At 39.6% G+C, this 27,293-nt stretch overlaps 1 protein-coding gene across 2 annotated transcripts in view; it reads right to left on the reverse strand.

Annotated features, from left to right (window-relative positions):
• CNTLN (centlein) overlaps positions 1 to 26,015 on the reverse strand; it is a 197,735-nt gene extending 171,720 nt beyond the window's left edge. For both annotated transcript variants that reach the window (XM_040579978.1, XM_040579977.1), the window contains exons 1-2: positions 25,755 to 26,015; positions 7,970 to 8,058 (exon numbers count right to left, since the gene is read on the reverse strand). In XM_040579978.1, the coding sequence (XP_040435912.1) occupies positions 7,970 to 8,058; positions 25,755 to 25,847 (182 nt within the window). In that variant the 5' untranslated portion in view covers positions 25,848 to 26,015. The remainder of the gene's footprint in view (positions 1 to 7,969; positions 8,059 to 25,754) is intronic.
• Positions 26,016 to 27,293: the final 1,278 nt, after the last annotated feature.

Raw genomic sequence — 27,293 nt, forward strand, 5'->3', positions numbered from 1 at the left:
AAAAAAGGCTGCAGAACAAGAAAGGCTACAAAATACCAGCTTGTGTGACACAGCATTTATTTTGATAATCATCTCTCCCAGTCTTCCAACCTCCAACTATTTTACAGACTTACACAAGTGCATACATTCTGTTGGTATTAAATAGATAATTAATCGCCCTTGTGCAATGTGAAATTGTAGAGCACAGACTGTCAACGTTACTGTAAATATGGCACCAATATTGTAATTTACTGTGTACAGCCACATCCCTGTGGCTACAGTCAGTGGTTAGCAGAAACAGAGCCTGTGTCTTAATCTTCAACTAGAAACCTTACTGTGTTTCCATGTACCTATTAAGAAGATAAAAAAATATAGCAAAATAAACTATGAAATGGAAACTATTTTCACTTCAGAGTCTATAAGTTCCTTATACTTCACGATGAATTGTAATTGACACACATTTTTTTTCTTTTAATACATACATACAGTACTTTTACAAGATTTAGACAGCATGGAGTAAAAAAGGAATTTAAATCCATACCACACATTCTTCACTTTTCTAAGGCACGTTTTCTTTATATAGAAAAAATGCACATGACTATTTTTGTTTCTTTACACAAGAATTCAAGACCTAATTAAAAAAAAACTGTAAAATGAAGTTACTTCCTTGGTAAATTATTTATAGAAACAGTTCTATGTTACATTATATGTATCAAAATGGAAAAGCATCATCACAGAAAAGTAATTTTTCTTGCATCTCTGACTCGATTGATTTAATTCATTAAATGATTTATTAAGGCCTCTTATTTTAAGCAAAGTACGTAAAACACTAAACATATTTTTACACTACAGTAGTAAAGAAAATAGTGACATTTTTTCGTAATAATTTTGCAAACATTTTTCATCCAAAATACACAAGTCTCTTAACAGTGTTCAAAATATCAGCACTTCAGAACAGACTGCTTTAACATCTGCACATCACCAGGGTTTCCCCCAAGGATTTTTAAATGATGCCTGCCTGTGCTGAATAAAGTGCTAACTTGCACCTTGCATTTCAAACTGTGTCCTGAGCAGCCATCCAGTTGGTACAACACCAGCTGAATTCCCAGAGGCCACTGTTCAATCAGGCTTGACTGCAATTATCATGTCAATATTTTGTGCTCCGATATGCAGATATGCACACATGCAACCTGCATAATACCTTCTTCTCCATGGAATGTTGACTTATGTTCAATGTTCTGAGAATTTTTAATGAAACAGGATATTAAACTTTCATCAACTGTAGAAAAACCACAATTATTTGACCTTAGATAGAAAGGTTGTACTCTTATGCTCTATTATTCTGTCCACTTTATTGAGTGGTAATAACTAGGGAGTCCACTTTATTTTAAAGTCAGAGTGACAAAACGGTAATGGCCTTTAAAAATGTCTTGGATCTTGTTTACTTCCTTGCTCCTGTCATTCTGTTTCCTGTTAATTTGCACAACAGTAAAATGGTAAGTGGTTTAAGAAAGCTTCTGAAAGCTATTTATCATCTCTTCAAAACATGCAAGATACAGCTTTTTTAATTAAATCTCAATTAACATCAGCAATCTATATTGCTCATTCATACAGCACATTCACTTATCCTTTTACACAAAAACTACTTGTCATTTTTAGTACATCTGTGTATCATCAGTCAGCACGGAATCTATGTCAACCTCTTTAATGTTTCTTCCACAATTTGCTATTCACAGGATGCAGCAAACCACAGCCTAGGTTCCTGTGATTACCCTTCCAAAAATTCTTTGGTTATTTCTGACTGCCTGCTTTTCAGCCATGTTTTTATCCATTTGTACAGCTTTAGACACAGGTAACTCCCCAGGAAGAACAACAAAACTCTTCATCACTGGCTCTAACATTCAGGTTGCTACTGTTTCTAAGAGTGGCCAGCAACAACAAATCCATTCTTGCTCTTTGTTAAAGACTTCCAGGACTCAGCACATTTAGCATTTAGGTGTAGAAAAACATTTATGTAAGGCAAGCTTGCCAAATGTGACTATCTGCAAGCCAAATATAGTCCCCATTTAAATTTACCATGTCTCGTATCACTGCCAGTTTGATCCTTAATGAATCCTGCCACATGTCCCTTCCAGAAGAAAGGAAAGGAGTCAACTAGAAGCCCTACAGAAAAACCAGAGTCAGTTGACCTCTCAAGATTTCATGTTTTCTAAGAGAAAAATCTTCAAGTTTACAAAAATATTTCAAAATCTTTGATACTCTCATCTGAATCCCAAATCTATTTGAGTTTACACATGCACTTACCTGTAAAAGGTACTTTCTAGCACTTTTTTTCCCAACTCATCATCATAAAAAAAAAAAGAATGTTTCAAAAAGCAGTGAACTAGAAATAGCATGCCCTTTACATAATACTGAGATCAATAGTATTTAAAGTAGCTGGAAAGTATACTAACATGAGTAGTACTTTTACAATGGCTTGTTTGAAAATACCTGGAGGCTTTTACATATCCCAAAGGCATTTCTCATTTGCACAGTAAAGATAATTTTTTGTTTATATCTGAATATTAAAATGGGAATATAGTTACAGTTATCCAGCAAGAACTGCAAAGACTGCTGAAAAGTAAAATATCATCCGTGTATTACAGGAATCAACAGCACAGCCATAAAAAGGTACCAGCTACATTTTCACAATTTTAGGGCAGGCAAACTTCTATTTTGGGACCATGAAAGCACTTCAAAATAGCAGACAAATAATGGAAATCTACTATTAATTCCCCCTTATGTCCCCCAAATTATGCCTTTTACATTTTCCTGGTTTATTTGAAAAAAGACCATAGAATCATTTAGGTAGGAAAAGACCTTTAAGATCATCAAGTCCAACTGTAAACCTAACACTGCCAAGTTCACCACTAAATCATGTCCCTATGTGCCATGTCTACATATCTCTTAAATCCTTTCAGGGATGGTCACTCAACCACCTCCCTGGGCAGCCTGTTCCAATGCTTGACCACCCTTTCAGTGAAGAAATTTTACCTAACATTCAATCTAAACCTCCCCTGGCACAACTAAAGGCTGTTTCCTCTGTCCCATCACCTGTTAACTGGTAGAACAGACCTACCCCCACCTGCTGCAACCTCCTTTCAGGTAGTTGTAGAGTGATAAGGTCCCCCTTGAGCCGCCTCCTCCCAAGGCTAAACAACTCCAGTTCCCTCATAGGACTTGTGCTCCAGACCCTTCCCCAGCTCCGTTGCCCTTCCCTGGCCACGCTGCAGCACCTCAGCGTCCCTCTTGCAGTGAGGGGCCCAAACCTGAACACAGCGTTCGAGGTGCGGCCTCACCAGTGCCCAGTGCAGGGGGACCATCGCTGCCCTGGTCCTGCTGGCCACACTGTGTCTGATACCAGCCAAGATGCCTTCTTGGTCACCTGGGCACACTGCCAGGTCTTTTTCCACCAGGCAGCTTTCCAGCTGCTCTGCCCCAGGCCTCTTGCATGGGTTGTTGTGACCCAAGGGCAGGACCCGGCACTGAGCCCTGTTGAACCTCACAGGAATGGCCTCGGCCCATCGCTCCAGCCTGCCCAGGTCCCTCTGCACAGCCTGCCTGCCCTAAGGACAGCAACACTCCCCCCAGCCTGGTGTCACCTGCAAACTTACTGAGGGTGCACTCAGTCCCCTTGTCCAGATCGTCAATAAAGACATTAAACAGGACTGGCCCCAGGACTGAGCCCTGGGGAACACCACTTGTGACTGGTTGCCAGCTGGATGTAACTCTGTCTACTACCGCTCTCTGGGCTCAGCCATCCACCCAGCTTTCAACCCAGCATAGAATACACCCATGCAAGCCGTGAGCAGTCAGTTTCTCCAGGAAAATGCTGTGGGAGACTGTGTCACAGGCTTTACCAAGGTCCAGGTAGGCAACACCCACAGCCTTTCCGTCATCCACTAGGTGGGTCATCTTGTTGTGGAAAGAGATCAGGTTCGTCAGGCAGGACCTGCCTTTTATAAACCCATGCTGGCTGGGCCTGATCCCCCTGTTGTCCTGAATGTGCCACATGACAGCACTCAGGATGACCTGCTCCATAAACTTCCCCTGCACTGAGGTCACACTGACAGCCCTATAGATTCCCAGATCCTCCTTCCTGCCCTTCCTGTAAATGGATGTCACACTGGCTGACCCTAGTCTTCTGGGACCTCCCTAGTTAGCCAGGACTGTTGATAACTGATGGACCTCTGCCATCTCCCTCACTAGCCCCTGGTGGATCCCACCTGGCATCACAGATTGTGCGTGCCTAAGTGGAGCAGCAGGTCTCTAACCATTTCCTCCTGGACTCTGAGAGGACTGCATTCTGCTCCTCCTTATCCCTGTCTTCTGGCTCAGGGGGCTGAGTACCCAGAGGGAAGTTGGTCTTAGTATTAAAGGCCAAGGCAAAAAAAGCATTAAGTACCTCAGCCTTTTCCTCGTCCTTCGTAGCACTGTTCAACCCCTGCATCCAACATATATGTAAAAAAAATTTTTATTATCTTTTACAGCTGTGGCCAGCCTGAGTTCTAGCTGGGCTTTCAGATCTCTAATCTTTGCCCTGTATAACCTCACAACATCCTTATAGTCCTCCAGAGTTGCCTGCCCCTTCTTCCAAAGGAGTTAAGCTCTCCTTTTTTTCTCTGAGTTCCAGCCAAAGCTCGCTATTCAGTAAAGCCAGTCTTCCTCCCCACTAGCATCTTTTGGCACATGGGGACAGCTTGCTCCTGGCACCTTTTAAGCCTTCCTTCTTGAAGAATTTCCAGCCTTCCTGGACCCCTTGGCCCTTCAGAACTATCTGTCAAACAGGCTCTTAATCAGGCCAGAGTCTATTATAAGGAATTGTCTAATGCTACAAACTTAAATTAATGCTACAAATACAAACTACCTGACCGTATGGCTAGTACTGCCACTCAACTTCTCCTAACATCTATTTTCTTTGCAGTTCATCACACATCTGGGGTGTACAAGGTTGTAAGTGAACACTTTGTCTTTTCACACCTGCATCTTTTTATTCCCACCACCAATCTCCTGAAGAAAGTCTGGCTGTTGCTTTCATCAATATAAAGACTGAAATCCACTGGACAATATCGTTTGGTTCATTATATATGTGATCTAGACTACACAGGACTATGCTTTCTTTGATTCTGTCTGCTTCCATTAGGTAGCTGGCTTCTGATCTCAGGTAGTTTATAACAGAGACTTAGTGGGCACTGAGAGTTTCTCAGTTATGAATTGTTTGATGGAAAGAATAAACTGAAAAATTAAGCTATGCAAACATTGGTAGTATCCATGTCACAAGCAGAAACAACAAAAGTATTAAATCCATTTCATTCTGTTTGAATCTTTCTCAGAATATCCTGGTAAGCCAGGGCAAGATGGAAAACATTATCAACTTGGATACAGTTAGGTCACTGTTGCTCCTAATATAGATGAGAAGGGAAAAACGTCTCTCAAGAAAACTCAAGCTCTTTTATTATCAGATTCAATGTAAATTTTCAATTTCCAGCTCTTGTCTCATACAATCGTGTAAAATATAGAAAACCAGGCTGTAAGCAGCACAGACCCCCTGAGTGATATGCTTCAGAATAATTTTGCTTATAACTGTTGGAACTAAGGTAAACTGACAACGTATCAATATAAATAAAAGAAAAAAAATACTGCTATAAGGTAGGGGCTAAGACAGAAACTTTTGAAAGGATGAGAAGACCAGTCATGAAACAGAAGCTATTTAGGAAAAGACTACACAAAGTTATAGCTGGAAAAGCAAGGAAAGAATACATGGGGCTGTAATTTGGTTGTGCAGAAAATTCACAAGTAAAGTTGGGCTAGAATTTCTTTCCGAAGTAGCAATTAGACTCTTTTCAAGCAAGAGAGCTGAAGCTACATCAATTAAAGAGAAAAATGCACACTATTGCTTCATCTGTCAAATCAAAGCAACCCCAAAGTTCAAAGTTGTGACTAACAAAATTCCTATGTACTCAGTGGGGTTTATCCAAACCTACTTCAGGATTCTCTGGGGTAGTAACACCTAAAATGATGATGTGGAAGAATTTCTTCTTTCTTAATTCCATAACTCTGAGAAGCATGGGAAAGGTATAATATAGACATATAAGCCTTGAGTGCATGAAGGGTGGTATAAAGCATCAGTATTCTTCTGAAGGAGGAGAGAACAGAATTAGACAAGCACCTTAATGGAAGTATGTTGTCACACTTTCACTTAAGAGTACCAATCACCAGCCTCTACACAAAGTGCAAAGCACATACACAGATCAGATCTTACATCTCAACAGAGATCTAACAGAGATCTCAACAGAGATCTAACATCTCTATGCTTCAATTTATCCTAATATCCTGATTATTTTATACGCAACATGAATAGAAATGCTAATAAGCCTGAACATCTCTGTTTCTACCTTATTAAGCTTAATGTGGAAGTGCTAAAATTTTCCATATCGCTCAACTATCTAGAAAATGTTAAGACAAAAAAATTTTTTTTTCAAAATACTCGTGCTTATATGCATGTAAATACATGTTTACATACATTAGATACTGTGTTCATATACTTCAAGCAGTTCTTGCATTTTTTTATGTTTGAAGAAGGAAGATCAACACTACCATCACTGTCCTCACGAAAATTTGACCAAATTTTATCACTAAACAAATCTGTAAGAATCTGTATTTCCACATAAATGAGGGACACTGTACATATTTTTCATACATTTAAATGGCTTCCCAAATCAAAACATGCAAGCAGTGTGAAATTAGTACACTGTCCTAACAGCTGAGCTGCTATTCTCTGCCTGTAAGTGTACCAGTACAAAGCCAGAAGTTTTTTGACACAATCGCAGGTAACCACATGTGAACTCTCAGGTAACAGCTGTCTCACAAGCTGCACGTGCTTATACCATCAATTTCTTCCTCTGGATATGAATGCTTTAGAATATTAGCTCTAGTTATATGATCACACCATTATTTTTGGACAAAACTTTCATTGGTTTATGTAATGCAGAAGATGAGACTGGACTATAATGAATGGACTTTCAGCTAAAGAACTTAATGTTGTATTTTCAGAAGTGGAAGAACATTTACTGATCAAGTCCAGAAAAGGAAGATGAAAGGCATGTTTTGTTTGTTCACAAGAACAAAGCACCGAACAGGAACCCAAAGGAGGCAGGACCCCTCTTGGATCTATGACAAGCTTCCAAAGTAACACTGGCAAGTCATTTAAATAAGTTAAAATACTTTTTTTTAAAAAAAAAAAACAGTCCTCTTTTCCATTTTAAAAGAGGGAACTCATAGCACCCTGAGAGACAGAACAGACAAATCTTTTGTGTGTAACAGAATCAAGTGTTTGAATTCTGATAGTCATATTATCAACTCAGTCACATTCTCCCTATCTTTGGCCTACAACAATTCTCAATTTGTAAACATTAGCGTTCCAAACCAATCACATACTGTGATGACTAACTAACATTTATAGCATTCAGATGATGGTATGTAAGTACCACAGGGAAATCACCATCACTAATATCCTCAGAGGAGTAATAATTAAAATGCATAGTCTTTTCTTTGTTACCACATCTTAGCCTTTCACTTCTTTAAGAATGTAGATAAACATGACTTAGGTATGTAACGGTTATGCAACCACTTCTGACACCAGAAAATGTAATTTACCTCCTCTTGCTCCCTCCATAGAAAAACAGAATATGCAATACATTTGTAATTTAAAAATTTAATTCAACTGCAGCACAGCAACCTTACTGAGAACAGACTTTGAAGTATACTTCAAGTTACACCAAAAAAAGGAAACTTGCAACAAATACTAGGTACTCTTGACAAAATTTAACAACAGAACTTTGTAACACATTTTTAAACTCTTACACGGTTCTCTACTATATAGATAAATAATATGGTATCGGGGTGTGTGTGTGTGTTTAGTTTTAGAATCATGTTAAATCTTTAAACTCACCTTTCCACAACCAAACTGACAGCTTGAGTAAGATTTGGGCTTGACACTTGCAGATGTTTCCACAGAGACCACACAAATTCTTTATCAGCCTTAGGGAAAAAAAAAACAAAAAAGAAAAAAAAATTAAGTGTATGCTATGCCTTTTATAGACTACAAAGTTATAGTGTGCATATTCAAAAGACAACTATGAAAAGCCCTCTATTCTACTCAGAATACTCCAGCTAGTCCCATGAATAAGAAAAACATGGCAAAGAGTTCTCCTGAATAAACAAAGTTTAACTATACAGATTTTGAAGGAAGACAAAGACCTACAATCAAGAATAAAAGAGTACACAATGTGACATAAGGAAGCAGAAATGGACATTATTCAAACAAGGCTGCCTTTTGCTATAGCAATTACTGGTATTTCCAGTAGCAGGATACAATTTCTATTAATAGTCAATGAGCCTGGAATACATGCTTTAACATTAAGTTTTATCATGGGCAGCTCTTTATTTCATAACAGAGAGTAAAACAGTCTTCTAACAGACACTCAGCTAACCTGCATTATATAAAAGCTGAAAAAGTTCTCAAATGAGAGCAAGAAAACTATATTCTTTAAAATTACACTTAACTTTAATTCGTGAAAACTAGTTGTCAGCTAAAAGCTTTTCTGTATTTATATTTTCTAATACACCTAAGTTGTTAATTTTTCACTGGTTTATTTTTACTCCAATACAGTGTTATTACTGGAAGCATCAATATTGATGTAGTTCTGTTACAAATGAAAACCATAATGTGTTAATTATATAAAAATGTTGGAAGGGTGGGGAGGGAATCAGCAAAACATGAAGACAAGGAGAACAATAAGAAAGCATACAGACATAAACCATGGACTGGACTAAGACCAAACATGCTATAAAATTAGGAATTAATAAGCCAAGTTCTGGAGAAGAAGGAAACAGGTACCATTAGTAAACCAGAACCTCACTAAAATCAGCTAAACAAACAACACAATATCGCATCTCTGCACAAGTCCATATCAATCCTGACTATGAAATGAAACAGAAGACCTGAGTTCCTATCTTCACTTCCACTGTCTGGTTTCTTCATATGTTCCCCACTTAATTTCTACTTTTCCCGCTTTCTCATTTTTTGTGAATAAGAACAGATCACAGCTTTGGTCACAGTGAACCCATGACTTGAAACAGCTAAAAGCAATGGTCATCTAAGACACAAAACAGCTCAACAGCACTACGAATCTGACAGGCCTCACAGAGTCAATAAAAAACACATACTGTGTGATTAGAGTAAATCACAGGAGCAGAAATTGCTTTTTCTATTTTTGCTGTCTTGTCTTTTCATTTGCTCCCTATCAGTTTTGCTTTCTAGGAAGCAGACTTAAACTTCACAAGCAGTATCAATTCTAGTGCACGACAATCACTCCATCTTAACTTTCTTCAGATCAAGACAACTAACTTCAATATGAAATCAAAAGATCTATCTAAAGCTAGCACACTTTTATCAAGACCTATCAGTGTACAAAGTCTAAATTAAACAGCTGAATACATTGAATAACAAGTTTAAACTTTAACAATGATTATAAAAGAAACAGGAGAGATGGTTGTACCTATTTTCTCCATGATTTATGAGGAAAGTCTCAAGGATTTTTTTTGAAGTTCTGATGTGTCTTTCCTTCAAATTTAGAAATGCACATATTTCAAATATTAAAATTGCATAGAGAAGTGAGGCAATGCTGAATTTATGAGAAAATGTAAGAAAAACCCCCACTGAGCAAGTGCCATGTGATGGGGGTTTATGACTGCTGGTTTAAAAAATATCTTCCTCTTTCAACTATCTTAATTTATAGTTTACATTTATTTAAACCTTTGAATGCCATGAACTTCTTCAACCAAGTAAGGAAGAAAACTTCATGAAGATGTGATGCCTTATCAAGGTATGGCTGCAAATACAGAAAAATTCACCTCCCTACTGTAAGAACATACACCCTAACAAATCCAGCTAGCTTTCTGATTGTGTCAGAAAGCAAATAAAACAAAGACTCTTATAATTCAAGACTATTATCAATTTATGCAAATTGGACTACAACAGAAAGAGTCTTTCATAAAACCAGAGACATTTCATTTAACTGCCTTTGTAGGATGTACACAACTTTTAAAGTGTTGACAGGGAGACTTCATTTCTGGTATTTCCAAACAAAATCAAACCATTAACAAAAGCTTCATGTAGAAAGAAAGAGGGCACAAACTGTTCTTCAAAAACCCCTGAAGGGAACGACTTTCTCTAACCAAATTGAGTTAGCAGTGTAAGGACTTTTTTTTCGAAACTGAAAGTGACCCTGCTGCATGCAAGCAGACAGTAACTAACTGGGTTGTGGTGCACGATGGTGTGTCACTGCACTCACTTTTTGAAAAAAGATAACACCAAAACTAAGCCATGATATAAATAAGAACTCAAATGACTTCACATCAGTATCCAAGTCTTTATTCAGTAGAAGTGCTAAAAATTCTAAGCTAAGTTCACTTTCAGCTAGAATTTAAGTTAAAAGACAAACAGTAAGCATCATGTTAATTAGGTTACACAGTTCAGCACAAAAAGATGGCTATCCACCTTTTTTTTTAAAAAAAAAAAGTACCACCTCTCATTGTGTGGCACTATATCTTGAAAATGCCTCACCATGCCACCTGAAAAATCACAATGTGTGTCTATTGTGAACCAGGCGTGACCTACTGCTTCTTCTCAAGCAGAAAGAGAATTAAAAAGAAAAAAAAAATTCCGATTTGGATAAGTTGTTGCAAGCTTCCAAAAAGCATTAGGATCTATAGAGTAAACACAGATTCTGAGTAACTTTAACATCTAAAAATGCAATGTATTTATGCTGGGAGCCCAGCAAAAAAAAAAAATCACAAAGCCAAACAAAAACTCACTGAACAATAGTATTGGAAATGTAATTTTTTTTCTATTATTTAGAAGGACAGTAAGTCAGTAGTTCTTACATTCTAAGGAACGCCACTTGAAGTATAAGGAAATCTTTGAATCATAATGGAGAATAAACCCCTATATCTAATAAACTATGTCTCACCCCAATTTTAAAATAATTTTAATTCAAATCTCTCAGCTAATCAGCAGTATGGAGAGCAGAACTGAACTGATAAGAACATGCTGCAGCATGTCCACAGAAGGGCAACAGAACTGGTGCATGGCAGGGTATGGAGCACAAATCTCCTAAGGAACAGCTGTGGGAACCGGGGTTGTTTAGTGTGGAGAAGAGACTCAAGGGGGGCCTTACTGCCCTCTGAACCCACCTGAAAGGATACTGTAGATAGGTGGGAGTTGGTATCTTCTCACAGATAACAACAGGACAAGAAAGCCCTCGAGTTTTGCCAGGGGAGGGTTAGACTGAATATTTGGAAAAAATTCTCCACTGAAAGGGTGGTCAAGCATTGGAACAAGCTGCGTGAGGAGGTGGTAGAATCACCATCCCTGGAGGTGCTCAAAAAACACATAGATGTGGTGCTTAGGGACACGGTTTAGTGGTGGACTTCCCAGTCATGGGTCGATGGTTGGACCAATGATCTTAAAGGTCTTTTACAACCTAAATGCTTCTGTGATAACAGTGCTTGATTATTTTTTATATATTTAATACACAATTCACGGTGTATTTTTACACTAAACTACTTAAAATCACTAACAATTTAGCATAAGGGCCATTAAGTCATTTTGACACAGAGAAATCAAAATATAACAAAATGCCAACAGCAAATGCTCAAAAATCTTCAATCAAACAATCAAAGTTTCTGATGCTGATTTATGAGCTCATAAGCTTTGTTCAGTTCAGTTTTGTTTGCCTTTTTAAAGACTGGATTTGCTTACCATCACACTTCCTTAGCTTTTTTCTTTACCGTCCTGTACACAAGACCACAGAAGTAGCTCTTGGGTTTTCTGCTTATTTATTTATTAAAAAAAGCTGAGACACTTGAGCTTCTGCATGATTCCAAGAAGCACTATGAAATATCATGAGACCCACTACAAGCAGCAGCAGCTGCCCGTTGTCCTACCCTGCAGGTTCCTACACACTCCAAGTCCCAGCTAGGGGACAACACAAGGCATACAAGAAGACAGAATAACACAATACTTCCAGACATACTTCTAGGCACAGCATTTATCTGTTACAAAAGATGAAAAGAAGGAAAAACTACAATAACATACACTGAACTGTTCCTAATGAACAAGTATATACAAAATACATGTATGTAAAATACAACAAAATGGAAATGTTCGTGTCCCTCCCATGATTTTTGCTGAGTATCCAGCATGGACTGAGTCTCTGGCAACCTAGTTTCTACCTACACTTTGCCAAGTGCCAAGCCTCCCACAAATTGACCTTTTGATAATATATAAAATACGAAGTTTCAATGTAGACTGCCTTCCTAATGCGAACACACACACTAAATTCAATTAAAATATATCATTTGTATAAGCAGTTCAGACTAATCTCAAAGCACCTACAACTACTTCACAAACTACTTTCAAAGGTTGTCCAAAGAACAGAAAAATCAACTCCAAGTTGTACTCGTGTCAGTGAAATTGCCACTCCTTAAACTAAATTCTGCAACAATTCTATCTATGTTGAAAGAAGAAGGAAAGAAAAAGCCATCCTAACGAATGTGAGCAGCATGTACTAAATAAACGTCAAAGAAACAGCTAAACAGAACAGGCTAAAGAGTGTCTATCTAAAAAAAAAAAAAAAAACAGCAAACCCAACACAGACAAAAAGGAGAAACCAAAGCACCAAAGCACCAACAAACAAAAAAACTTACCATGCCATCTGGAAATAAGTAAAAAAAATCACTGGAATTTCCAGAACACCAAAACACCACCATTTCAATAAATGCTGTTTATTTTTTATGATAGCAGGAACTAGTATTTGAAGTTATGTCTACAATCTATGAATAAGCACACACAGAGCTATAAAGCAATGCTGTAATAACATCAACAAATACTCTAATCTAAATCAACTAATGCTTCTCAGTATGTATCTGTATTTCTGTAAAAGCACACAAAATAAAGCAGCGTCCTGCCTAAGCGGACTTCTGCCAAAAGAGTAAGAACACAAATGCATCTTCAAATACGTTACCAGTTTAAAAAAAAAAAAAAAAAAAAAAGAACCTGCAGTTAAAAAACTGTGCTTCTATTATATAAAAAAAGAAAGTTTACATGAAATGTACAAAATTTCTCATTCTGACAATAGAACATTTGTAAAACATTAGTCAATGAATTACAAGTTACCATAAAATGTGGCTTTCTTCCCCTTAACATGTCAAATATTTTAATAGCTGAAACCATTTAATTTAAATCTATAAGTAATTAAGTATTTTGTACAATAGAAAGAGTATTAGCTAGAAATTATTAAAGCTTTAAGATGAAAAGTTTAAACAGCCTTTTGAAGCTTTTGGCACAATTAATGGACTTGGTAAGCCTGTTCCCTGAATGGTCATGGGAGCCAAACTATTTCTTCTGAAAAAGGGCTGCTTACACTGCCTGAATTTGGCACAGAAAAGCACTGCAGCTGTCAAGGCCTGGGATGTATCAATCTTCAGCATACCCAAGGAACATTCAGCCTACTCAAGTGAATATTAACAGTTCAAGAGGTCAGCAAGAGTGTACCTTGAACCACTGAGAACTTATATACACAAGGCAGAATACAGATGTCATCTGAAAGTTAGCAAAAATTACTCATTAAAACTAAGATTATCTACAACACATCTAATGTCAGATAAAGACACTCGCCCCACAACCAAGTTTGCCTGCCAGAACGAAAGAATTCTGGAAGAAAAAAACCCAGAGTGCACTGCATATCCCCTGAAAAGTGGGATTTTCCCTCCTCAGCCTACAGTGAAAGTAATTGTAGTTCATCGTCATACTGGAAAGACACATAAATTAAGACTACCACAGGCCTTAAACATGTTCTTTGCAAAGTCAACTGCATTCTTCCTGATTTTTAGCAGCAGCAAGCTCAGAAGCAAGGACAAACCTAAGACGATCACTGATAGAGGTTATATGGCATGCCTAGCTACAGCAGTAGTTGTTTGCAAGTCAAGTCATGGATTTATTAAACATTAGTGTAACTCACAAAACAAAGAATCCTTCTGGCTTACAAGCAGGGAAAGACAAATACTCATATTTCAATTAAAATTATTTGCTTTCTTTTTGGAAGAGAAATCCAAGCATAAATACAGCTCTGGACATTTGACTTTAAAAGTATGTAAAACTGTATCAATGTTGCATATAGTTACTTGTCTGATGTAAACACAGAAGTGACCTAAACATAGAAAGTTTGCAGTATTTGTACACCACTTTATCAAGGAGAATTAGCCAGCATTCTTTTAATGTAATGATACTGAGTTGCTACAGGAAAAATATCAAATTAGCAGAGAGAGGAATGCCAAGCACTATCTCTCTTTTTCCCTCACAGGAACCATACATTCATGACAGTTTGTGTATTAAGTTCACAGGTAGGTTTAATTTTTGTTTACATGTCTACCATGCACTGCACTGAGAACAAGGATAAACTAAAAAAATCTCCCTTAGTGTAAACTCATAAATCAAGCATCTTAGTCACTGACAGTTTGAAATCAGCACTTTCTGATGTTTCACTGTATTAATTTCAAAGCATGTTAACTATTAATAGTGTCATTATCATACTTCAATTTTTTATAGAATTACAAATTATTTACATATTAGGAAGTTACCATCTTCTGAAATCTGGAGAACAGCTCCAGAACAGAAACAAACAAAAAAAAACCCACAAAAACCCAACCAACCTCTTTCCACCCCAATAACTGCTAGAAAAGCACAGGACACACACTCTTATTTTAGGGGTTTTTTTAATCAGTAGTACCCCTGAAACAGAAAATGAAACAGTTGAGGGGACAGAGGGAGCTACTGGTTTACTGTTCATTTTTATTAAGAACTCTGTAATAAACAGATACTGACAATTTTCTGTATTATGAAGTGAATATTTCAATACAAAGTGAAATACACGACTGTCAGGCTGGAAGAATTCATATTGAAATGCAAGATAGTATACAGAATAGAGGGGAAAAAAGCATGAAATAACATGGCTGGTAAAAGCACTGAAACATCTGCAAGAAAATTGGTAATATGGATTGGTCTGGACTCATCTAACATCTAGTATACTTCTGACTAAAGAGTTCAAGCCTTTAATCAAGCTGACATATGCTTTACATGCGAGACTTCCCTCTTGATGTCTCTCAAGACTTTTAAACTTACATTGTTGTATGCTGCCAGTGCAGACTCTCTTAATCCTGCTATGCCAACTGTTTCTTTGTGATTTTCAGTCACATATTACAGTCCTAAGTAAGAGGTATTCTCTCTACAACCCACCTAGTTCTGCTCAACTGTCACAGTACAGAATACTCCTATACTCTACAGGATGCATTTTTGAGACGCTAAGCTTTTCAACAACCTCAAAATCCACTAGAAGGCAGGACTCATCAGTACCTCACAAGAAAATGGTGCCTTATATACACTAGGCTCTAAAGATAACATCAGGTTATTTTCGACTTCTCTGAAGTCACTCACATATAAAATGCACTGTTACAAACTTCCACCTGGCAATTAGATATAAGAAAGCTGTATGTAACCAGACCAGCCTGATAGCTTCAAAACAGATGCCATCAGCAAACAAGCATATAGTCCCCCCTTTCCTCCCCAATTCCTTAATATTGCAGTAAAAGGGGTATGCAAACACCAATTCTAATTATATTAGAAAAATAGTTGAACGTATCTTCCAGCCATAATTTTCTATTTAGAGAATTCCCTGTTATCTTGTCTCTGTTGGTAATTCTGGCACTATACCTTAGAATCAAAAATGGAAAAAGACAGTATACTGCTTTACTTACACATATATGTAGAATACAAAAAAACCTGTGAAGATAAAGATACCCAAGAGATTGCATCCTTAATAGGAAATGTGTAAAAAGCAAACAGGCACCATAAAAATAAGGTAATAGTATTGTGTTACAATGTTGATTCAGTAGTTGTGGTCTAAGCAAAAACACTACACAACTTATACTAGAAGATGCTGTCATTACACATCATATCATAAGTGGACCTTCAGATTAGTCCATCAGTGTGACAATAAGACAGTGATGCAATTTACTGAGTAATTTTATTACATGTTATTAATTGACATAAATAACTGCCTCATTCAGGCAAGAACAAGAAATACAAGCCATTTTCTGGCCTGTCATGCCATAGTCAATGAATTAACATCACAGAAGTCAGATCAGTACCATCACTGGAGACCAGGACAGAAATACAAGTGTTGAATGGCACAGGTAAGTTATCATATAGACATGAACCTATGACACAGAAAGCCACCCGCACTGAAAAGCAAAAAGTGGATTACTTCCTTTGCTCTTCTGAATGCTGTCAGGATGCTCTGCATGCCCTCATTCACTGGTACAGCCATTACACCGAAGATAGCTTTTTCCTGAGTACTCAACATTGAAAACCTAACACTTGGTTGATGTAAGACTTGTTTTCAAAGAGAGGAGGATATAAGAAAGCAAATGGTTCAGTTCCAGAAGTAAAGGTTTGCTTAATCCCTTTATAGATCGAGGACAGGATAACTCATCTGTGAGCTTTCATTTCAAGCTATAAATATCTAAACTATTTCAATTAAAACTAACCATAGTCATTGAAATAATTTGGAGAGCAGATGGACAAAACTGAACAGGACATGAATTTTTTAAGTCATGTAGCTGCCTTCTGGAAGTGCTACAATTCTGAGTTATTTTAAGACTTCAATCACTTATTTGAGGGTAATCTAAAAGTTTCAGCATGGGCCTTGGAGTTAGTTTTTGATAAATATAATGCTCTGGATTAATATAATCATAATGCATTTGTGATCTTCAATGCATCTGAGAATACAGGAATGCACAAGTAGTTTTATTTTACAGACAATATAACCATATGCATATATTTGGGTATATTCACTCTGTGATCAAGCAGGATTTGGGTCTATCGCAGCAGCTCTGCCTGAAATGACTTTGTAATACTTTTCAAATCCTGTGAGACCATGGACAAATAGGAGAATATTTGCGTATCTTCCAAGACATGAGTTAAACAGTACCTGAAATAGATGAAACAGTACACACTTAGTAACAAAACAAAACAAACAAAAAAAAAGTATCTGAAGTAAATTCTCTAAGAACAGCACACCTCCTCCTGAACCAAAACATATTTTGATGGGAAACAAGACCTGCTACAGTCACTCTCCTCCAGGATGAATCCACAACTACAGGGTAAACACAGACATATCAGCGCATGCTATAGACATCCTCAGTGCAGCTGAAAAAATTACAAGCAAGAATCTACTCCTCTGCATGTAAAACACAACTTGCACTACTGAGAAGCAGTGTTTAGTTGATCCCATAGAAGGTACCTTTCACTCACGCTTATCTCATTGAAGTCAGATGAAGTCCCCAGTTACTGAAGGAAAGGAACACTACACCCTTTTTTAAAAAGGAGGGCCCTGGGAACTACTGACCAGTCAGCATCACCATGGTGCGCAGTAAAATCATGGAACAGATCCTCCTGGAAGCTATGTCAAGGCATATGGATGACAAGGAGGCGATTAAAGACAGACAGCACTGTTTCACCAAGGGAAAATTGTGCGTAACTGATCTAATGGCCTTATACAATGGAGTGACTACATCAGTGGACAAGTGAAGAGCTAGGAATATCATCTGCCTATGTAAATCCTTTGATACAGTCCCCACAACATTCTTGCCAGGTCAGTGGAACGATAGGAGCTTGATGGATGGACTGTTAGATGGGTAAGGATTGGCTGGATGGCCCCATCCAGAGTTACAGTTAACAGCTCAACAAAATGGAAACCAGTAATGACTGGTGTCCCTCCAGGGTCCATACAGGGACCAGGACTGTTCACAAATCTTCATAAATGACTGATAATGGCATTGAGGGAATGCACCCTCAGCAAGTCACTGGTAACACCAAGCTGGGTGGTGCAGTTTCTACACCAGTGGGAAGGGATACCATCCAGAGGGACCTTGACAGGCTTGAGGAGTGGGCCCACGCAAACCTCATGAAGTTCAAGAAGTCCTGCACCAGGGTCAGGGCAAACCCCAGTATCAACACAGACTGCGGGATGAACTGATTTGAGAGGAGCTCTGCAGAGGACTTCAGTATATCGGTGGATGAAAAACAGTATGAGCCAGCAACATGTGCTTGCAGCCCAGAAAGCCATCCGAATCCTCAGCTGCATCAATAAACACATGGCCAGCAGGTCAAGGGAGATGATTCACCTGCTCTCGTCTGTTCTTGTGAGACCCTGCCTGGAGTGCTCCATCCAGCCCTAGGGACCCCAGCACCAGCAAAACATGGCCCTGCCAGCGCAGGTCCACAGTAGGGCCATGAGAATAACCAGAGGCCTGAAACACCTCTCCTACGAAGAAAAGCTGAGACCGTTGGGTTTTTTGAGCCTGGAGAAGGCTCCCAAAGGGACCTGCATCCTTTCAATACCTAAAGGGTGCTTTAAGACAGACAAAAGACTTTTTACTGAAGTCTGTAGTGACAGGTGAAGGGGCAACAGTTTTATATTGAAAAAGGTAGATATAAGTTGGACATAAGGAAGACGTTTTTTACAGTGTGCATGGTGGGGCACTGGAAGAGACCTGTGAATGCCCCATCATTGAAAGTGTTCAAAGTCAGCATGGGCAGGGCTTTGAGCAACCCGATCTACTGAAAGGCATCCCTACACATGGCCAGGTTGGACTAGATGATCTTTAAAGGACCCTTTCAACTCAAACTGTGATGCGACTCTGTGACCTCTATACCAAATTTTGGATTCCCACTCACATGCTGGGGGTACTTTGAAATATTTGCACACAGACATAATATGAATAGGTAACTACTTTATTAAGTGCAAAAATACTCCTTGGTTTTTTCTCTCACTCTCAGTTCATCTTCAATTTTACTCAGATAATCCAAACAAGTATTTCTTAGAAAAAAGATGAGGTATTCAAAAGTGTATTCTAGTTAGCTAAAAACCATCAAAACTAAAAAACAGCAGAAGAAAATACTTAGTTATTCAACAATACTACTTCTGCCTAGAATAGATAAAAAATAAGGCCTTTATTAACAACACCTGTACTAATCAGACTCATGTGATTTAGACTCCTTATGGCAAAATATAAGAGTATAAAATAGCAAAAAAAACCCACCCAAAGCACTAGACAGCTGGCATCCCTTGGTACCAATAAATATGTGATCTTGGCTTAATCACTAATAAAATAGATTAGTATTTAATGAATGAGAGCATTAAACACTTTGCCCCATTTTGAAAGAACAGTATGTGTATCAACAACTCATCCAGAAGAAATACTAATACACTCAAATTCTCATACGGGAAGTTCACAAGCATTTAACTTTTGGTCACGAAGTCAGAAGAATAAGAACCAAGTCAACATAAAAACACATTGCTAAGGAAGAGCTATGGCTTTTTAAATTTAGTTTCAATTCTCAGCTGTTTGTTTAAACAAACCTTTTTATTACATATAGTCAACATGCACCTCAAATAGCTATTCATGTATCATGAAGCAATGCAGTGTTTTGTTATTTAATACATTTTTCACATTTACTTGTAAATAAAGGGGAGGTGTTTAAAACTACTTATAAATTAGTATTATCATGGCTACATTATTTTCAGTGGCTGTCCTGGAAATTAAATTGGTCCAGAATGAAAGCAAGCATCTGGTTTTCCAGCTAATTAAATACTCCTCACAAGAAGCGTTTGTTACAGAAATCCTATCTGTTCTCAATGCTAGTGATACCAAATGAGAGTACTTACATCCCTCCCTGACCCACAAAAGGATCAAAACAAGACAGTCCAGCTGTCCACAAGGTACAATTCTTTTCCTGCAAACACAATATGAAATGAGACTTGAAGTCTAGAACAGGTCTATGCACAGCTTTTCACATTAAGCGGGGAACACAGAAGATGACACAATGGCAGCAGCAGCTGAAGCCTGTCACTTCACTTTCCACAAAATAACAGCCCACCTTGCCCGCTCCTCTTCTACCAGAAAACATGGATACACATACTCTGTTCTTGCAGACTGCTCTCCAATCCCTGACAATGAAGAGAAGCAGCAGTAACAGGAACTACATCATTTCTTTTTCCCTCATTTCTCTTTACCACTTTTTGACAGCAACTGTGGAAATTCTACTGGTGAATCTGCTGCAGCAGAACACTTAAGAGACAGATTACTAATCAGTTCCTAACTTTTTGACTAAAGGAGAATTTTCTATTTTTTCATCTATGAACTGCACATGTAAATTGAAAACTATAAGCAGCACCATGGTTTCTTTGACTAAATGTTACAGTCTGCTGATCAGTGGTGGCTGACAGACTTCACCTTCTAAGTCAGGGGTATAAACTGTGCAGAGTACCATGCAATGGTGTACTCCTGAGAGACCTGTTACTTAGACACAGCTACACGTACCTATAAATTCCTAACATAGAAAAGGAGTAGGCACTATAACCATCATTGACAGGAAACATACATGAGCTGGAGAAGATAACAAGAGCTCCCTAAAACCAGTATATATAGCTGCAGGAAAAAAGACAAGGTACTCTTGATTTTTGCAAAACCACAAAATTAGAAAGCAAGTCCTCAATTTGGAAAATACCACCTTATTTTAGCAGCAAGAAACGCCATGCTACTTTTGACATCAAAGCTACAATAAATAAAATTAAAATGTTGGGTTTTTTTAAAAACTAATAATGGGTGAATTGTTAAGACACTTGTTTGAACCCAAAACAGCACTTTCAGCAAATGAATAGAGATCCTAGGCTGGAAAATACAAAATTAAGCTCATCAAATCAAAGTTCTTTTGTGAGTATCACCAATAACGTAAATAAAAACAGAGGACATGTGCTTGCTTCTTCCAACTCTCCATACTTCCAGCAACATGAGACACTCAACTGGATGTGGAAAACCAAGTCTCAAATCACACTGTCTTGTTCAAAGCAAGGATTTCATAAAGATTCCCACCATAGGATACTTTAAAGAAGCTTTCCTATATTTTTAGTTACTGAATAGGGAGCATGAAGGTGCTGTAGTTCAGCAGTTAAGAGGCTGCTTTAGGAATGCATGATATTTTGCACCAAATGAAGTAAATCTTAATATTAAAAAAAAAGGGCTGCAAGAAACCAACTGCAGAACAGAATATGCTATAAATCAATTCTTAACATACCGAGTCACGAGGCAGTTTTAAGAAATACACAGTATTACAGAGAAAGCACATGAAAGCTAAAGAAAAATACCCTTGGCCCAGAAACTCTACTCACAGAATGAGTTTCTGGGAGATACAGCAAAATCATTCCCCTTATTAAAAAAAACCAGAAACAAACCATCCTGATTTCCTTTACCGGGGCAACTATGTTTCCGAAAACAGCTCCTCCACTTACCACCTTCAAAATACAGAATCACAGGGGAAAATGAGACAGAGGTAAAACACACATCACATCTTTTAAAAACCAAGCACAGCCAAAAACTCCTGGGACTAGTAAGAACATAGGTGTTGGAAGATTTTCCACGTAAGGCTCTTGAGATATTAAGGTAGTAGGCAGCTGCACAAAACCCTAAAAGAGAATGCAGCAGTTAAAGCAAGTAACAGAGACCAGATAGATGTGTCATAGCTCTTTTGCCTTTTCCTTTCCACCACTCCCCAAAAACGTTGAGTCAGTCACAGAAATGAAACAAGGTTCCAAAGGAAACAAAAAAAAAATATTTTTTTTCTGTGTTTCCTTTGCAGTTGTTTTCAAGAAAATTACTGAAGGAATTCTCAAGTAAAATTAGGAGAAGGGCACTGAAATTAAGTTGTTTATGAAGAGATTATCAAAATAATTATATAACATTCTACTGCAGATACAGCAATAATTTTCCCAAATCAGCATAATACAAGAGGCAAACATGCTTTACTTCCACAGCTTTGCACAAGTCTCCTCAGCAGGGAGGGCTACTTGGGAGCTTTGGACTCTTTTTTTTAATTTGGCGTTCTCATTTTTCGCAAGTTCCATCACAGAACTACAAGACAACATCAGTTTTCACATAATGTCTGCAAAAAAATTGTTACGCTTTTATCAGGCCTTCCTCCAGGATCTCATTATGATTCAAGCTCCCAACAATGTTTTTAGTGTTAAAGAAAACACCAAACACTGCAAACCTAAGCTGCTGAAGTCAAGATTTACCAGCAGAATTTTAGCTTTGGAAAAGAATGGAGGAAAGAAAAAGGAAATCTTCAAAATATCACATTTGGCTCTGTAGGCACCTTGGTGGAAGTATAACCTTGAAAGTCAAAATAAACTTGAAGAAGGAAAAGAACCTCGGTTTGAAGATAAAGGCCACCATTCCAGATGAGAAAAAGGGTCAGCCACTCCAGTATCCTGCTGCAGAAGAGACAACAGCCAAAAACAGATACCTGGAATACCTGTGGTTAGAGCAAAACTAGCATGCACAGTACTTGCACTAAGACTAAGGAGCTCAATTAGCCAGAGAAGGTTTCCATGTATTTAGCCAATGGACTCCAGATCCCAGTGTAGAGACTTCATTTTGGACGTGCCGTTCTTATGACGGTGAATATAACATATCGAGGAGGTGTGGAAAAGCAGAAAAGAAACTTGGCCTATTTTATTCAGGTGCTCAATAACATCTCTATTTGTGTAACTCTCTTTAGTGTTCCCTAGAACAAATTAAAACTTTCAGCCTGTTATTTGATAATTGGGGTATTTTTCTTTGGGAAAAAAAATATCCAAAAGGTGAATACCTAAACAGCTACTTAAAGTGAATCCTTTAGTTCTGGTACACTGCTAAACTATTGAACTAGCTTTCAGTTTGGAAGTCTGTTTTGGAAGTGCGGTTTATGTGTCTGTGCATGTAAACGGTCCAGAGGAAAAAACACCCACACCAACTTAGGTCGTTTTATCCGGTTGCTGCATTAAAAGCTAACACCTTCTGCCTAATGTCTTTTTTTAAGACATTTACATAATGTTTCTATCCAAAATGCCTGCTGAGGTAGTCTCCACAAGAGGTAATCCCACCCAACAGGACAGAACATAAGACAAGGAAAATCTTTAACAGAAGCTTAAACACTTTTGCAGAGGGTCTTCACACACTGGCATAGGTTGTGCTGATGGGTTGCAGTCTCCAGCCACAGAAATATTCAAAACCTGACTGGACACCATCCTGGGCAACCTTCTCTAGGGTGGGGTGGAACAGACACTCTCAAGAGGCGCCTTCCAACTTAAAACAGTTTCACAGTTCTGGTTAACAAGACCTACAAATGTTTGGTGGTGACTAAAGACAAGAAACAAGTAAGACCTTACATCCAAAGGAAACCACAGCAGATGAAATATAATTCCACTAAAGGAATCAGCTGGTCAGTAAAAACTTCATATTTCAACGGTGAAGAAATTAGAAAGCAACATTAACAGTGTCCATGAATATTTGTTTTCAAATGGCTTGTGTTTGCACAGAGTTTTCACATGAAATATGGACTTAAAGCAGATTAACAATCCCTGAATAATTTTATCAGTTTACTTTTAAAGCAGCTGAAGAATCTTAGTGAAGTCCATTTTAGTTCCTATCTAAATTCAGATTAATTTCACAAAACTTGAAAGAAGTTTAATTATTTTTAAGCAAATCCTACTTTGGAAAAGCTGTATAATTGGCTAACTTATCACCTCTTTTACTTCATAAAATGTTTCCCCCCCACCTTACATAACATAACATGCACATGCTTAAACACGTCTCTATATTTATTCAAGTATTAGTAGAATGGTAAAGTGTGTGTGTCTATACTACAGTGCTCTCAGAGAACACTCTTATAGATTACTGCTTCACTGTCCTTTCTATTTTATTAATAACATGAAATAATCCTGAAGACAGGCATCCCCTGTTGTTAGAAGGGCAACATGTATTGGATTCTACCTAGAGACAGAAATATTACTGTAGAACACTGACTGGGTTCTGTTTTCAAACACAGAAACTATTTTCATATTTCTTTTTCACTTGCTTCCCTCCTGGAAAACTATCTGATCTGACACAAGACAAAGATACAAGGAAAGCAAGATAATATGCACGAGATTTAAAAGAAATACATTTTAAAGTATTTTCTGGTTGCTAACTACAAAATGATTGGAATGGGTTTATCACAGAAACCATTCAAGTAGAAGTGCACATGTAATTGAATGAATCTAAAGGGGAAATCAGATAACTACAATTTGTGTACAAATCAAGTTACAGTATCACAGTGATTAGAAATTCAGATTTGTACAGTTTACTTCAAAGTTTCTATTATTTGTAATGGTCTTCAAAAATATTTTATGCTACTAGGTTTTAGTAATATATAATTTATGTTCAACTAGCAAATGAGCAGAGCACAGGGCCTTCCTTCTGCCTCCACCAAATTTTATCTGATACTGCACATCTGCATACCAAGAGGAAACTAAATTGTCTTTAGGAAGCATTTTCTAAACTTCTCTCAAAAAACATTTAAGATATCCCCAAACCATTCATTGTTCAGTATTTCTAAACAGGATTTTTATTGACAGCTCCCTCTCCCTGTAGTTCTTCTATGCAACAAGTTTTTGGAAGAAGCCTGGAAAATCCAACACCACTTACCAGGCGTACCAATGCTGCCTCAAGCAACAAGCCACTGCTAACTCTAAAGCAAATTGTATTTTGCATTCACAGATATGACCATGTCAGCCCAGGCCCCTGTGGATTTAACCAGATACCGTCCCTCAAGAAAACAGCTTTGGCTACCAGGAAGCAAGTGAGAAAGCAACCTCAGAATTAGATGGCACCTTCCTCTCTGCCTCGTCCTTCAGGTGTAGTCCACCTCTCTGGTAGAGAATTAGCAGAGATTTCTATGACAAGACCTCATATTAGCAATGTTTTGTTATTTTCATGAAATGGAGCTAAACATAAGCAATGAATGACCAGTTGGAAAAATGAGGGCAGTGCACCTGTGAAGGGATGCCACAGGGAGACAGGCTGCAAGCACCTTTCAAAGTACAGCCACAATTAATCACCAAGCCCTCCCTGGCAGGAACGGTTTGGGTATACTTCATCCTGCTGCAAGGCAGGGGGGGGAGATTAAATGACTTAAGGTTCAAGATCTACATTTCTATAAAACCCCTCTGCTTGTTCGTTTTTTCCAGGAGTCATACGAGGCAGCACCTCAGTGCTCCCGCACACGCCAAGCAAACAAGCGGCGGCGGGGGGGAGGGTCCAGGCCAGGTGCCTGCGTTTCACCCGCCGCAGAGCCGGCGCCGGCGGGGTCCCCCCGCGGAGCTGCGCGCCGGCGCGCCCGGGAATCCCGCTCCCACCGGGGCGGCGGGGCCGCCGGGACAGGGGGCCGCCGCGGGGCGCCCGCCAAAGGCGTGCTGGGTACCAGGCGAATCCCCCGGCCTGGGGACCCGCCGCGGCGTCCACCGGCCCTCCTGCCCCACGCGGGCCGGGGGCCCGGGGCCCTGCTCCCCCCATCTCGCTCTCCGGATCCGCCGGAACCGGGGCGCGGATCGGTGGTTCCGCGGGACGCGGCGCTTCCGAGCTGCGGGCAGGCGAGGCCCCCCTGAGGGCGGGCCGTACCCGCACGGCTCCAGCCGCGCTGCCGCGGGCTGCCCCTCACCGCCGCGCCCGGAGGGGACGGCCCCGCACTCAGGTACCTGGCAGCGGCTCAGCTCCTCCGCCAGACGCCGCAGCTCTTGCTCCAGCTCTGCCACCCGCGGTGCCGCCGCCTCTGCGCGCCCCGAAGCCATCGCCGGCGTCGTGGCCACAGCCTCTCGCCGGCTCCGCGGGGGCGGCGGGGCGAGAAGAGGGTCCGCGCCCGGCCGACGGGGTTCGGAAAGCGCCTGCCCGCCCGCTCCTGAGGGAAAGGGAAAGAAACGGTGCTGTGAACCACACAAATGAAAACTTTCCCCCTCTCAGCTACACTTACTGCGCGGGCGAGCGCCGGAAACCGCAGAGAAGAAGGACGCCGTGCAATGACGTCAGCGCAACTGCTACCCCGACAAAGAGAAGGGGCGAGAGGCAGGTTTGAATTTGCCCGCCCGAGCGGCAGGGCCGCGCATGCGCTGCCCAGACCCGGCCGGGGCGGGAGCCGCTGGCGGCGGCGGTCGTTAGCGCCGTGCCCGTGTGACGCGGCGCCGCGCCCCGGGGCCCGGCGGTGCTCGGTCTGGGCGTAGCGGGTGTGCGGGCAGTGTACTCTTCGCTGGCCGGGGCCGGCACCTCGGAAGGGCCTGTCGAGGGTGGGCTCTGAGCCTTGTTGGTACCCCACCGTGCAGTAACAGCTACTGTCTGGCCAAGGTGCTGAGCGCAGGATTTTGCAAGTGCCGGGGCATGCGGCGGGTTTATGCCCTTCCTGAGCCGTAGGAACACCTAGAGTTGTCTTTCGTCTCTGGTGCGATGCTAGAGATTTGCATATGAACGGTGCAAATATTTCTGGATATTTTGCTGTGGGGTGCCGAGGTGCCAGCGTATTTTAGTAGGATGTAGCATGCCTTCTCAGATTTTTTTTTTCTTTTCTCTTGATCGGATGCTAACATTTGTGGGACAGGAGGCAGAAACCTGTTTTAGAGTAGGTCTTGATAGCATTTGAGGACGTGCGAGCACCCAAACTGTCTCACAAAGGAAGAATATTCAGGATTATTAGTTCCAGAGCTGGATTTGAGAGCCTACAACTGAAAGGTGTGGAAGATCGAACTGCTGACAGTACATGAAATGTTTGGGCTGGTACTGCTGCCTAAGTGTACTGTATGTAAGATCAGGATATGCAGAGTACTTGGTTCTGAAATAAAGGTTTGAATAGTGTTGCCAAAGCAAATCTTTCCAGGTTCCCTGTAGCCTACATGGGAAGCAAAACACTCATAAAAAGACTAGAAGTTTTCCCAAACAAATGAAGAACAAAGTTGAAACGTGAGGTCAGGATATTTTTTAGTCTGGAAATAAGCACCAAATAAATTGCATTTCACCAATTGCAGTATTTTGCTATAGGAATATTATACGTGTTCTTACACAAAGGTTTCTTTTCCCCTCCATTATAACTTTTCTACAGATTTCAGGCAAGTTGCCCTGAATGTACTACTATGACAAAATTCTTACTGTGTGTGCATGGAGAGAAGCAAAGAAGGTTTACATACCATGTGAATCGTAACATACTAAAACATCCAATCCTTCCACCTGTGGTCCTGACAGGAAGATTCCAG

This window comes from Falco naumanni, chromosome Z, assembly GCF_017639655.2.
Source record: "Falco naumanni isolate bFalNau1 chromosome Z, bFalNau1.pat, whole genome shotgun sequence".
NCBI classification, from domain to species: Eukaryota; Metazoa; Chordata; class Aves; order Falconiformes; family Falconidae; genus Falco; species Falco naumanni.